We start from the raw sequence: 14,794 nt of genomic DNA, 5'->3' as shown, positions 1-14,794 counted from the left end.
TTACCATTCTTTTACCCTTGTTTCCCTTGCCGATTCCCTTTCTCTTTTCTCAATGCGAACCAAACATCTCCTTTAAGTATTTATGAGGCAGTCTATATGGTGTTTGTAAATAACATAAACATTGTAATTTCTCGAAGCAAAGACCCAAAGTGAAAACGATATAAAATGGACCAAAATAACGGGTTACAAGGTTTGGTAAATGGGTTGGAAATTGAAATGAATCATTTCCGAGAAGAGAAGTTACGGCAAGCCAACGTAGCTCTCCTTGTCAGACCGTTACAAAATCGCACTCCCCCCAAATTATTCGTCTCTTCCTCTCTTACGAAACTCAACTCATATAAATATATATAATCTCGTCTTCCTCATTTACCCCCAAATTTCTGCTAATTCCACCATTTTTGATCGAAGAGCTCGAAATATGTTCTCTCATGGCGGTGAAACTCCTTCTAGGTATCAATCAACTCCTCTATTTCATCGTAAATTTCGTTCTTCTTTACTTATTTTTCTTAATTTTGCAATCAATTTTGTCAAAGTATCGTTTATTAAGTTTATACATGACGGTGCTATACTTGTGAACTACGGAGTACTTCGCAAGTTTAATTTATTCAAATTAGTTGATTTTATTCGAGTTCTTGATTTCTCGATCAAGTTTAATTATACTTGTGAATTGTTCGGCAAGTTTAATTATACAGATTAGTTGATTTAAGTTGAGTTCGTAATTTTGCGATCAATTTGTCAGCGTATTTGTGAACTAATAGGCAGGTTTAATTATTCATAGGACTTGATTTAATTTGAGCTTAGATAGCTCCTCGATGATTCCGCTACTAGTAATTTGCGCCGTTTGCGCGAGATTAGTATAATGATGTATAGGATAGAGCTATGTTGATTTGCTGTTATGTAACTAGACTTGAAGAATATACTGTTTGAAGTTGATTTTGTAAATGTAGCATGCATGAATGATGTATTTGTGTTTCGATCACGAGTTGTGTTTGCGTTGGAGAAAGGAACGCAATGAAACAGAGTTTTATGTTTTGTTATTTTTCTAATTATGTTTATCTGAGCTCAGTTTCGGTAAATTTACAGTTAACCAGTATCGAGCGTGAATAGTGTGTAATCTTTGATGCTTATAGTGCAGAAAAACGCCATTTGCAAGTACTACAAACTTAAAATTATGTCTATGTTGAAGATAGACATTAGTCACTGTATTTTGAAATCAGTAATGATCAGGCTTATTGAGGATAATATTTGAACGTCCTAAACAATTGATACGAAAAAGTACTCATTAGCAAGATCTTAAGGAGATGCTTTTGAGTTTATTTCCTCAAAAAGTTGTGTTTGAGTTTAGCTTGGATGCTTTTCTGTACTCTTGCGTTTTCTGTCTTGTCCATGTTTATTATTGTAGTCTGGAAAGCTGGTATAGTGTGAGATTATTTTTGCCACAGCCACTCTTACCCGTTCTGTTTAGTTATTCTGAAACTAGTAATTTGTGACCTTTGCTACCTTCGTTGAGATGTTGGGCTTCTAGCCAGGCCCCTCGATTTTTTTTTGTTTTTGCATTGAGCCGACTTCAAATTTCCTTCTTGTAGTCTTGTATTAAGGTGTAATTATCGAGAATATTATAACCACTGCTTTCGAGACGCCTGTAAACTGGCTGACTTTATGGCTAATTTGGGACATACATGTCCAGTTGTCCGACTTTGTCGAGGTAGATTGATAGCCATTGAATTTCACTTTCTTCTCTCATCCGAAAGGATGAAAAGATTGGCCCTGTTTCAGAATCAATCTTATTTTTCCGTATCAAAATAAATATGTTATAAAGCTACTTTATCTGCTGTCAGTGAACTGTTACTTAAGATTGACCCAGAGTCAATTCAGTTTCTCTGCCTTTTTGCGTAAGGTGCTCAATGTGCTTTGTTTGATGATGATGTTTTTGAAGGCAGGAGTTGTTAAGTGTAGTGAAGAAGCACTCAAATCTATTGGGGAAGACAGTAGTTGATGAGGAGGATGCATCAGACATCGAAATGGATCAAGGGTTCTGGCACGATGTTTTAAATCTCTATTTTATCGAAGGCAAGGAATCAAGGGGACGCCAGGATGATGATCTCGTATTTTTTGTCAAGAAAATGGTGCTTGATGCGTGTCTGTGTGTTTTTGAATAGCCTTATTATTTCTAAACAAAGAATTACTCTTATCTAGTTTTCATGGTAATATGTTTGTAGGGCTTAAATGGGATCAATTCTAATGATGAGTCAAATGCCAATCCTCCTTATTTTGTACGCCGGTGGGCGTCTAAGGTAAAAGCTGAACCCAAATCATTTAGATATTTGTTAATCCGTCCATTTAAATTGGAGTACAATTCGTTGGTGATTTGTAATTTTGGCATTGCTATATTTTGGACTGAATACGAATGTCTTTCAAATCCCCGTTATTCTTGTAACAGTGCTTCCTCTTTATGTTTCAATACGATCATGTTACATACATCCGACCCCTATTATCATGTCTATTCTGATTTCCGAGGCACTTGGGTAATGTTGTTATTGTAGTACCCCCCTTCTCAATCCTTTGCTTACCTTTTTTATTTTTTGTGAGGGGTATTTTAATCAAAGGTAAATAAATGGTTGGGAGGGAGGGAGTATATGGTTATACTGTTTTCAATTTGGAGTAATCATAAAGTATTGCAGTGCTATTGAAAAGGAGGGTGCATACATCCAAACTCTCATACCCTGGCTATAGGGGTAGTAGTCTGCCTAAACCATTTGCACTTCTTTCTGCAGTTGGATAGTATGGTTGGTGACAATGTGTTGGAGGTGGATTGGAGGCGGTCATTTTATTTGAATCTAATTGCACATACTTCATTCACAGTAACTGTAGCTATTTGCAGGTACCTGACCTAACTATCTCTATTAGCGTTTCTTCCAAAAAATATTGTGGGTATAGATCTGAAAAATATATCAGAAATTGTTTGTTTACAATTTTTTTTCGATGCTTCTGCCTTATTATGTCCGTATCAATCAGTACCTGCTCTTAGTTTAGCTGCCCAACGAAAAAATGTCACCTATTTCTTATTCCTTGGCTGATTGCCATATTTTTTATATGGTGATGGAAAAGTTGAACTAACAGTCTCATGAGGAAGATGTCATACATTTCCTGCTTTCGGCTCATATCTCCCTGGTATTTGATGTTTTGATTAGAAATGTTTCCTGCAGCTGATACTGGTGGACTTTCAGTTAATATTTTTCGTTGATTATTTGTTGTCTAGTGCCCATAAAAAATCGGTCGGAGATTACTTGTCTTGAAAAGTAAGAGAGTTTTTCTTACCTTCTTTTTAAAAATAATTCAAATTATATGTTCATGACTTCATGTGATCCGTTAGTCTCCTCGTGAAATCAACTTAATCCACGAGATTTCGTCTAGGAATTCTTGTTGTCCACTATATTGTAGTCGAAGATTAGTTCCTATATTGGCTCTGAGATATAATCGGCGCCTGTTGCGCTTCTTTTTCAAAGTTCTAGATGGTCTTTACAACTTAGTGTTTACTATTGCTTGGTTTGGTGTTCGATTCTGTTTGAGGCAGAGTTTCGAGTTGTTAGAACGCTACTGGAAGTCCTTCTTATTATTTAGGCAGGAGGACTTCTAGGCTCTAGATCCAATGTGTCTTTGTGTTTTAACAATATCTTATCTTTCTATTTAAATGACCAAGAAAGAAAAACAATAGGAAGGATTATTAAAAGCACTTTGCCGCCCTGCATTACTATTATATTTTAATATGAGATTTTTTTTGTTAGCAATACGGTACTTCAAAACCATCGAGCAGGGCAAGGTACTCCATTGAATCCTATATATAAGGTGTGTACTTCGTGACTTATGCCCCTCTCAGTCTTTTATTGCTGTTCTTCTTCTATGGATCATCTTATTCATTTCAAACTTTTCTTTTGTTTCTGTTAAACTGAGAGAAATAAGAGTATGACCCTTTGTTTTGCTTTAAACAAGACTCTAATTTGGCATTTTCCGGCATGGGTAACTCTCATAACTACTAAGTCATCAAGTCATGTCTTGACCCACATGCTATCGCTGTATGCCCATGTGTGTCTCAGTCATGGACTCATGGTGCAAAACATACGCGTGTTAAAGTAATGAAATTTCAGGTTGATATTATGCCATTTCGCATTATATAGCACCCTATTGAAAGACAAAGCTATCTCCACAATACTTAAACAGTTAAACCAATGTTTCTGAAAAATATGGAGACATTTAACCTTGTAAGATACCCATGGACAGGAGAGTGTTGTAAAGGATCCAAAAAATTTATAGGGAAATTTATCCTTTTGGATATTGATGCCCTAAGTAGTAACACCACAATATAACCAGGTCAATGGATGCGCATTTATGTTTCTTATCACATCCAGGTTTTGAAGACTGTTTATGCGTCACCAAGTCGAGTTAATTTCCATTTGGATGCTAGAAAGGCAAGTATTCAAGTTTAATGACCATCTTCCATAAAATGATTTATGCTTCATTAGTGTATGTGAATTTGTCTATTCCATGCGCAGGAAGCAGAAACAGTTCCAGCTTACCCAGATATATGTTTTGCCATTGATGACTTTGATTCCACAATTGATGCAGTGGTAATATCATCGTTTATTAAATTTTATGCATTTAGTTTGGGTAAGATTGTGCAGTCCATATTATCTGCCCTGACATGTTCTCGGCTTCTGCCACTGACCAAATTACTTCAATCTTTTTTATTTGTCATCTAGCGCTGCTAATGGCTATAAAATCTTCTATCTATTTGTTTCCTTTCTTCAAGTAAATAATTTTTTAATTCTCAACTGATCACATGCTTTCTGCTCATGGCTCTTCCTTTGCTTTGAGTATTAACTATTAACATTATGACAGTGATTTATTTCTCTCTGCTGCTTTCTCTTCCCGTGAGGATTTCATATCTTAGTTGCTTTTGGTATAAAAAAAACAATATAAAGATTGATTGACTTCTGATGTCGCAGTTAATTTCAAATGTGAAACATGAACTGTAAATTCTATTAGTTATTTTTTTTCCAATAGAGAAAAGACGCAGCCTAATGGTAAAAAGTCTGGTAATTATATGTTTGCTATGACCAGTAGTGGACCAAAATCATCTTCTTATTCACTACCACCATCACCAAAAGATGATTTTGGTGACTCCTCATTATTTGGATGTTATACCTAATGAGTAATGATATACACTCTGACATTGATGATTATACTGAGCCTTTAGGCAATTTATTGCGTTCCTTTTAGTAGCTTCTAATTAAGTTTTATTCATTTTAATAATCTCTTGCAGGTTTTGTCCGACACAGATCATTGCTATTGTGTAGTCCTTAATGCACATGCTGGTGCTGCGTTTCCTAATGAAAATCTTTCTCACAATGATGTCCAGAAAACTGAGAACGATTTGACGAAGTCTACTAAAACCAAGGTTAGTAGCATTCTCTCATATTTATCATCAATTTTCAGTTAGTTTTCTCATTAAAAGGCTTCATTAGTCGTAGTTTGTTAGTGTAAGACGGGTAATATCAATTTTTTGATCCAGCCATTTAAGGGCATTTGCATATGTTGCAACATCAAAATTTACCTGACTGGGTACTTAATTCAATGTGTAAGTCCTTCTCTTCCTGCAAACAGAATTGGAAAGGGTGTAGTGTAGGATTCAGTTTTGCTAATACTTGGTTTGGAGGGAAATGGATGTCGCAAATTGATTCATTGGTTATACACTTGTACTTCCTCCGTTCACTTGGATTCCATACGTTTCATTAAAATACACCTCGCATATATTAAACGAACGTATGGAATCTAAAAATGAACAGAGGAAGTACAACACATAGGAAGCTGTTTATGCCACTAAACTCAGAAGCCTATGAAGAATAAGATATTGTGGCATATACGTCTCGACAAAAGCTATAATTGGTTGTGGCCCTAACAATATTTTTATACCTAGAGACACCCTCTCGTAGGAATGCCATTTGAGCTTGAGATGCTGACATTACACAAACGCTCCTCTACCTTGAACTAATGTTCCAGGTTGGGGAAATAGAGACTATAAGGAAATCTGTAGGTATCAGGATATGATACTGTGTGTTCCGGGCGTAATTCCAGAGCAGATTTGTTTACCACGTAAGCTTGGTGAAATGATGTCTTTCCTTGTCTCGACTCTTCCTTTCGGTCTCTCCTGAAACGATGAACAAACTGAGGGCTCGGCTTTGCACCGAGCGTACTCACTCCGACGCTCAAGTCAGTAAACTTAAAAGGATTAAGTTGTGTGTTACTTGATAAAGTATATTGTAGAGAGATAAGGGAGTTTATACCAGATGAATAGTGAGTTTTAGGTTAGATTGTGGATCCCCTTCTCAATGAGAGAAGTGGAGTATTTATAGACTTTCACCTTTTGTCATGTAGTGGCCAAGTGGGCCAAGTGGCGTAGCAGGTGGAAAGTCTGTTCTACCCTCGGCCGAGGGACCCATGGCAGGCCGGCGGGCCCTGTTGACTCCATGCCGAGGGGTCTTGGATATGAGTACGCGGATATGTCTCCTACTAGTTGCTCGGCCGAGACCCAAGTGATCGGCCGACAGGCTGCGTCGGTTAGGTGGTCTAACATGTTGACTTGCTGTCTTTTGATCCTTGACCTTGCTCAATATGTTGACTCGGTCAGCGGGTGCAGAATATGCCCCATCACTGTGAAATGCTCATCTCAACCAAAAGGCTCAAATGATTGGCCCAAGCATTGGTTTTCAAGCTTCTACGATGATAGTCATAAATGCATGATTAGTTCAACAAGTTTCACCTGTGATTGGTATATGGATCATTTTGGCAATGGGGCTTTTGTCAGAAGCAGTCTTTCTTAACATGAAAAAAAGAGCTCATTGATTATGTTTTTTTATTAATGGTTATCTGATGAATACTTAGTTCTGGCATCCTCTAATATATTTCCTTTTGAGGTGTTTGCCTTGATTTAGAGTATGTTGGGAAAAGTATATGCCAGCTACCATACAATATTGTATTTTATATTGATATCTTCAAGGATATGTATGAGTGACTTGGTATGAGTTTGTTGACTTGTAAAAGGATGACAGAACGGCTATAGTGCCTAAGCTTCTGTGTATAGTCCTATTCCTTTGTCATTACTCATTATCATAGGTAGATTAACAAGATCAATCGAGGGCACTGATGTTTGATATTGTGCTGATTGATGAAAGGAGGTGTTGAAAGCAAGTTGTGATTGTGGAGGGGGACTTTGGAATTCCAAAGATTTTGGAGGGTAACTACCTAAAGTGTTAAAGTGTGTGGTTTGAAGTGGAAGACACACACATGGTTTTTATGTGATCTTGTTATCCCCCATTGATTAAAAAGAATTTCATCCGCATTGCAGTTAGGAGTTTAGGACTGAAATAATGTCCTGATCATAAAATTCATGTGGCAGAGATGTGTTTGTTACAAAAGAGGTGTTTGCCATAGAAGAAACGCTCACTTGAGTAGGAGAAAGTATGAGTTCTATTGAATATATGATTAATGAGCATTTCCTAAGGTCTTTTGATTATAGAGTCGGAGACTATGAGGTACAACGATTAGAAGGCTTCAAGTATAGATAGGAGTACATGATAAGATTTTGAGGTTTAAGGAAAATTAATAGATTTGTCCATCTCAATTTATGTTACTTTTTTTTCTTGGCTCTCTGCTTTTGAGGTTTAAGGACACCAATATGAAAATTCTAGGTATCGGACAAAATATGGCGTTGGAGAGGGAAATGTAGAGGGACATAGTTCGCGTATACGATGAAGTTTGATTTTTGGATTTTTGCTTCTTTTTTATCTATATTTTTAATTACAAATGCTTATTTTTCGACTTGTATTTTTTTTTTTAGTTTTTCAAACTTTTTTGCCACTTTAATTTGATTCTTCACATCTTGTCGTACTTACCCAACACTTACTAGTTTCATTTACCTTTTATTTTATTTTACTTTTTATTTTTATCTTACCTTTAAACAAAAGATTCTCCATTTTACATCTTCCATTTTCTTACATTGTTTGGCTCATTCATAAACGGATCTGAATGAAGTTTCATGTTAGCTAGCCCCAAATTATTTCGGGAAGGCTTTGTTGTTGTCTCTCTGCTTTTTATTGTTTTTACATCTCACAATCACGGTTTCATACAGTGTGTTTTTGTTGGCCGATTATAAATCGGGACTTTGCTTTGTTATTGGCTTTGTAGTTGTCTCTCTGCTTTTTATTGTTTTTACATCTCACAATCACGGTTTCATACAGTGTGTTTTTGTTGGCCGATTATAAATCGGGACTTTGCTTTGTTATTGGCTTTGTTGTTGTCTCTCTGCTTTTTATTGTTTTTACATATGACAATCACGGTTTCATACAGTGTGTTTTTGTTGGCCGATTATAAATCGGGACTTTCCTTTGTTATTGCAGTTGTTGTACTATATTAGCTTTAATAACACCACCCTAATGGGTTTCAAGAGTATTATACCCTAATGATGTAAGCAGCCATAGAAAACTTGTGTCAGTTTGCCCTTGGTCAAAATGTAGTGACTGTCTGCTGCTTCACTATGAATCCTGAAGGTAAGTACTTGAAAGTGAAGAATTGATGTATTTAGCTTCCTTTAGGGTCACCTAGTAATTTGTCTTACTGAACAAAATGTTGCGCTGGAACCTCTAATACAACTTTATCGTGGTAGCTGGATAAGTGATAATAAGAGGATATATTGCAGCTATATGCTGGAATATAAGTTGTTTCCACTTTGATAGGGTTCGCATAGCGTATGTTTCAACTCGGTAACATTTTAGTACTTTGCAAACATCGAACTTTGGATTTTCTCACGAGCATAGTTGACAGCTACTGAGCTACTAGACTCATAGAAGCAACAGCTACTAGACTCGTAAAAGCAACATCTCTTAGTGTGCTTGAAGCATGTTCTAATGGTTGATAATAAAGTTGGTGAAGGAATGTTGTTGATGATTCAAACCATATCAGTCATTTCCAGAAATCTGCTTCATGAATGTTATGTCCACTTTCACGATTTTGTAACAAGTGGGTAATTACACTATAACCAATTTGCTTTCACATTTCAGAATGTATTTCGATTATTTAAATATAATTTTCTCTACTTTTTTTTTTTATCATAGAATCGCAGGTATTTATCATTTTGATTTATTGGAAGTCTATATTCTGGATTCTTCTGCCAATCAATGGGCGAAGAATTACTTAAGATGGTTTTAATTTTTGAATGCGCATATTTTCCATTGGACAATCATCTTAATATATATATCGCTCTATTGCAGGTTACCATATTTTCAGGTTTTGTTAGTTACCAAATGGTTCGTGAAGCATTCGATGGTAACTCTCGTACAAGTGTACAACTTAATATTCTATTTTGGTAACGAAAATCAAATGTTCAGGATTCTCCTTTCTGGTACTAAATTTGTGTCGAAGCATTTTCTCAAAATCTTCTGCAATAGGTGAATAAGCCAAGGACCATTATCAATTAAATCAATGTGGCTGTGTTTTGTACTGACATAGCATGAGTTCAGCAGCTAAGCATCTCATGTTTATCTGTCAAGTAATGAAGTATGCAACAACGTTAGGGCTGTATTCAGCTGCACAAGTGAGTTAGTGACTAGTCCTTCAACAATGCATAAAGTGTTGCTGAAATAATTTTGTTCACAAGGAAAAAAATTGAACATGTGTGCATGGAATACCTTTTGGCCATTATAGGCATGACATTAAATATTGGTTTTATAGATCGTGAAAATTGGTCGTCGTTGTTTGATGTTGGTCTGTGCTATAAGCGTAGCTAATAGTGTCTCAAAATGTGGTGGTGGACTGGTGGTAACCTTCAAAATCTTTACAAAAAAGTCCCAATGCAGTGTTGGCGACCATATTCTAATCTCACGATTATAGGTAAATCACCAGTCAGCATAATTAGTACGCTCGTGTACGCTCTCTGTGTCTTGTCAAAAGTTCTTCTAGCAGTTATGATTACCAGAAAAGGAGTTCAAGCTGTTTGCAGATATTCTTTATAACTACCGGTGTGAAATTTGTTCTTGTATGTGTTTATGCAGACTAACCCTCCGTTTTGTATGCAGCCGGCAGATTTAGTTTAGGGAGTCTTCTTTCATTCAGTCATTCGCCAGGTAAAGCGGATAGACTGTACATGAAAGGTCCAGGTGGGCGTGGAGAAGTCGAAGTGGCCGTTTCTGGTGTTGAAGGTACAGAATTTGAACTTATATCGTATGAAATGTTATTTTAGTGTCCCACTTCATTTCCTTAGTTGACTTCTTCAAACAGTTAACTGTTAGCATCTCCATGACACCTTAATTAGCTTCCGGCATTCTATTTTCTAATATCACTATCCCCCTATTTTGGTCAGGTAAATAAATCTGCGTATATTAGGCTTTTACAGTGTTTCTATTGCTTGAAACTTTTCTTACAGTGAACTGTTAGTATCTCGATGACACCTTAATTAGCTTCTGGCATTCTATTTTCTAATATCACTATCCCCCTATTTTGGTCACGTAAATAAACCTGCGTATATTAGGCTTTTACAGTGTTTCTATTTCTTGAAAACTTTTCTTACATAAATGCCCTTTGGTGGAATATTATACCTTGGTGCTGGTGAAAAACCTGCTAGCCCCTGTACCTTTTACCTATCTTCCTAGTCAGTGCTTTACCTGCAAGAGTGTGGGCGAGCTGAAAGTAATTGTTTATACTTCTTGATTGGTCAACAAATGCAACATCTTCCTTCACTATTTGGGGAAATTCTGTCAGGGAAGATGTTTGTCCAGTGTCTCTGGTTCCCTTAGGACTTGGATCATAAAAGAATGGTAATTTGTACTTATGTCGTAGAAGAATATGAAATAAGCAATGTTCTTCTATGATCCAAGTTACAATTTAGAAAAATAATGGCGAAGGGAAGTTAAAGGGGCGGTGAAGGGAGTGTGAAGAGAACTATTATGCACTCCTTTGGAGGATAATGGATAATCCTTAGGGGAAGATGAGAAATTGTTCCTCTTCACGGGGGTAGTTATGACCATTGTTGTTAAAATCGCGATCCGGATCGTACGATCCTACGATCCAAAAAGTGAAAAACGCGATTCAAATCATCGTAGGATCGTTTTGGTGGTAGGATCGGTACAGGATCGGTCAGGATCGGGTAGGATCACATAGGATCGTGTATGATCGATAGTAGGATCGTTCAGGATCGTAAAATGCTTATTTGTGTTACAAATTTGTGAGTTGGTTGTTCTTCCATACTTACAACTCTAAATTAAAGGTATATGTAATATATTGAAATGATTATTAAGACTTTAATGTCATTAAATAAACTTATAACATTATACATCACAAATTATACCAAATTGTTTACATAAACTTGTTTATCCAAGCTATTTGTAGGATCTTACGATCCAATGATTCGATCCTCCGAGCCGATCCTACCACCCCTCTTCGATCCAAAGTAGGGCTTTGGATCCCGATCCTGACAACATTGGTTATGACCCCACCCCATCTTCACCTTCCTCTATCCAACATCACCACTATCACCATTTTTTGTTTGTTTTACCCTTTATCACCTCGTTGCATTATCCAATCCAAACATGATTATGTTATTTGTCATCTTGATTTTGTTGGAAAAAGTTTTTATGATGCTATAGCTAATGCATTGTCGATGCTATGTTTTTGATGATATACCAGACCAAAGTCAGGACATTTCAAGACCTTCTTCACCCATTTTTTCAAAAAGTGGATTTGGTTTTGCGACAATTGCGAAAAGAGCTTCCTCTTTTGCTTCTGTTGCCAGACAAGCTTATGCTGCTGCTTCAAAGAACGTAGATGAAGAGATGTTACCTCTCAAATGTTGCTTAATGTCCATATCATTGCCTTGGGAGCACATAGCTTATGATCTATTGTTAAAGGTAAGTACCAATTTATGAAGATGAATGTCCACCCCTACAGTTTTCTCCTGATAGATTGACAACCTTGGTAGTATGACCTCCTCTAAGTATCCTTTCCCCATTTCTATGGATATAACCTTGGTTCTAAAATTGATCCATGTCTTGATTCTGGAGTCCATCACTATGGCCTGATACCAGTCTTCATGCCATTAAGGCGGGTGATACCGCTGTACGGGCCGGTCGCGTTAACCCTTAAAACCTTTGTAATGTACGAGCTTGATCTATGAGCTTAAGAAAGAGCATTTTGAAGGTCTTAAAATATTCTCTAGAAAATCTAATTAGGAAAGAATGGTTGCATATGCAGAATAAGGCAAAGGACAGAGACTTCAGCTAAAACGCTGGTTTTGGGGGAATATGCTCATACTTATCATCTTATTATGATGATTCTAGCCTCGAGACTAGTCCTCTATAGTTTAGATAACCTATTCAGTCGTAGATCTAGGATTTTCAGTTTCGAGATAAAAATACTGTTTTAGTTGCGGACCGAAGAGTTGCCACAAGAGAAATTCACATGAAAAGGCATAAAAACGTTGTACCAAAAACTTGAAAGCGGTAACACAGTCATACATGCCTTCTTCAATGGGACACAACTTACGTGGGGGAGAAAATTATTGGACCTCTGTGCAGCCCAAATTGCCGTGGTCTATATTGCAGCCACGCCTAATTTACAAAATTTGACTCGTTTTTCTGCTTGTTGAATCAGAGCGCTCCACCTGTAAACATGTGAACCTCTGTGTAGCAAAGCGGTGGAGGCACTCAGAGTATGCTAGTACTCTTTGCGTTTCCATAGTTCCTAACTTCCTACCATCTGAAGGCTTGAGTTTCTGTGTGGAATGTACTCACATTGTCTGTAAGTAAGTCCTTCGCTTTTTCATCTCTACGGGTTTCATAGTTCCTACTTCCTACCATCTGAAGGCTAGAGTTTCTGTGCGGTATATACTATACATCTCTGTAAATAAGTCCTTTGTTCTTTCATTTCTTCATTAGCCATATTGTCTCCTTTTGAAAATAGTTGAGGTCTGAGAAGTGGTAAAGCTGTTGTATAGCTAAATGTAGTGGAGTACTGGAGTTACATCTATCTGTTGCGTTGACAGCGGTTTATCTTCCGTGAGTTACTATAGGTCTACAATTGTGCCATATACTCGAGGAGTAAAAATACTTTGTAATCAACTTATACCAACAAAGAAAAAGAATTGTTAGGCTGTTCGATTTGATAGTGAATGTAAATTAACGTATCCTACGAAGGATTGTTCCTCCGAAACAAAAAATGCTAATTTACAACACTAGATTTTTTTTTTTTTTTTTTTTTTTTTTTTTTTTTTTGGTACGAAATTTACCACACTAGATAAATGGTAAAAATTCTCACATTGTACTCTCTCGGGAGTGAAGTTTTTTGCAGTGTGTTTTTGAGTAATTAGTCTCCCTTGTGACGGGTTACCATTTGTGTCGGATATTTTGTGAGATAAAATGGTAACAAAATGGGTTAGTGGAGAAAGGGGACCACATGAATAGTGTTGCAGATAGAGAAAAAGTGGGTACTTTGTGAGGTAAAATGGTATCCGTCACTCAAGAGTGACGGATATGTGCCGTCACAAACAAGAATTTGTGGTTTTTGAGAGTGAAGTTTTTTGCAGTGTGTTTTTGATTTCTGATTTCTTAATTTCCATGCCAAGTAATTCTTGTTCTTTTGATTTCTTAATTTCCATACCAAGTAAATTTTTTGGCGTTAGGAAACAGCCTCTTTGTGTTTCTAACACAAGGGTAAGGCTACGTACATCCGACCCCCCCTTACCCCGCAATTTGTGGGAGCCATTGAGGCACTGGGGTAATGTTGTTGTTGTTGTAGAATTACCAAGTCGTCAATTCGTCATGCTAATTGTTACTCCCTCCTTCCCAATCATTTGTTTTCCTCTGATTAAATACTCTTTACAAAAAATTAAAAAGGCAAACAAATGATTAAGGCAAATAAAGTACACAAAAAAATTATTATTAAACTCGACTTCCAAACCAATTTTCCCTTTGCTCCTACTACACCCTTCAATTCTCCCCTCCCCCACGTGAAACACCTACACAGCTACACTGGCTGTCCTAGTATCGTCAAGTTACTATAATTCAGAAAAATGGATTGTATAGAGGCGGGCACTCTCACAATTGAACGTTCTCTTCCCACAGACCCTGGTCACAGAACCTTGTCCATCAACAAACTGCAACACTTACTAATGTTGCCGCCTTCAAGCGTGGTTGCAAAAGTGGAAAGGCCGATGGCCGAGGGCCGTGATGAGGAGGGAGGTTTTAAAGGAGTGGGAAAAGGTGGGTGGTCTGATGAGTGATGAGTGATGAGCAAGGTTGGTTATGGGGCTGTGAGGGTGGAACTCGTAAGAGTTTACTCTCTGGTAAAATGATACTCCGTATAAAAGTGTATAACTAGTACGGAGTAATATTTAATAGGAAAAATTATAAATAACCACCACATATTTGCGTTTTTTTACAAATTATCACCACTTATTTGCGTTTTACAAATAACACCCAAACTTCGCCGTATATTCCCCAATCACCACCGTATTTTTACCCGAGCATCGTTTTTCTTATTTTTCCGACTTGTTAAGTGACGATTTATGGGAAATTCCAAAATTACACTCGTTGACTTACATTGACTTACACGTGGAAATGGTGGAATATGAGATGATTTTTTCTTTTATTTTAATTTTGTTATATTTAGAAACCAAAATTTTAATTCTTTCCTATTTTTTTTTACCCTAACAAAGTGGTACAAGGACCTCAACCCTAATCCCAGCCACTAC

The 14,794-nt window shown here is 36.9% G+C and overlaps 1 protein-coding gene across 2 annotated transcripts; it reads left to right on the top strand.

Moving 5' to 3' along the window:
- Positions 1-226: 226 nt before the first annotated feature.
- On the top strand, positions 227-13,249 carry LOC141586620 (uncharacterized). 2 transcript variants are annotated; one of them, XM_074407912.1, is made up of 12 exons: positions 227-450; positions 1,937-2,126; positions 2,220-2,294; positions 2,775-2,881; positions 3,786-3,846; positions 4,407-4,466; positions 4,551-4,625; positions 5,321-5,455; positions 9,324-9,378; positions 10,128-10,250; positions 11,734-11,954; positions 12,697-13,249. In XM_074407912.1, exons 1-12 carry the CDS (start codon positions 419-421, stop codon positions 12,718-12,720), a joined length of 1,158 nt encoding a protein of 385 aa, XP_074264013.1. In that variant the 5' UTR covers positions 227-418; the 3' UTR covers positions 12,721-13,249. The 2 variants fall into 2 exon arrangements, with proteins under 2 accessions (XP_074264013.1, XP_074264014.1); XM_074407913.1 differs by having other exon boundaries at positions 309-450; positions 1,937-2,139.
- The last annotated feature ends 1,545 nt before the right edge of the window (positions 13,250-14,794 follow it).

Source organism: Silene latifolia, chromosome 6 (assembly GCF_048544455.1).
Source record: "Silene latifolia isolate original U9 population chromosome 6, ASM4854445v1, whole genome shotgun sequence".
NCBI classification, from domain to species: Eukaryota; Viridiplantae; Streptophyta; class Magnoliopsida; order Caryophyllales; family Caryophyllaceae; genus Silene; species Silene latifolia.
The sequence above is the reverse complement of the archived record's forward strand: the minus strand, read 5'-3'. Positions and strand labels throughout refer to the sequence as shown.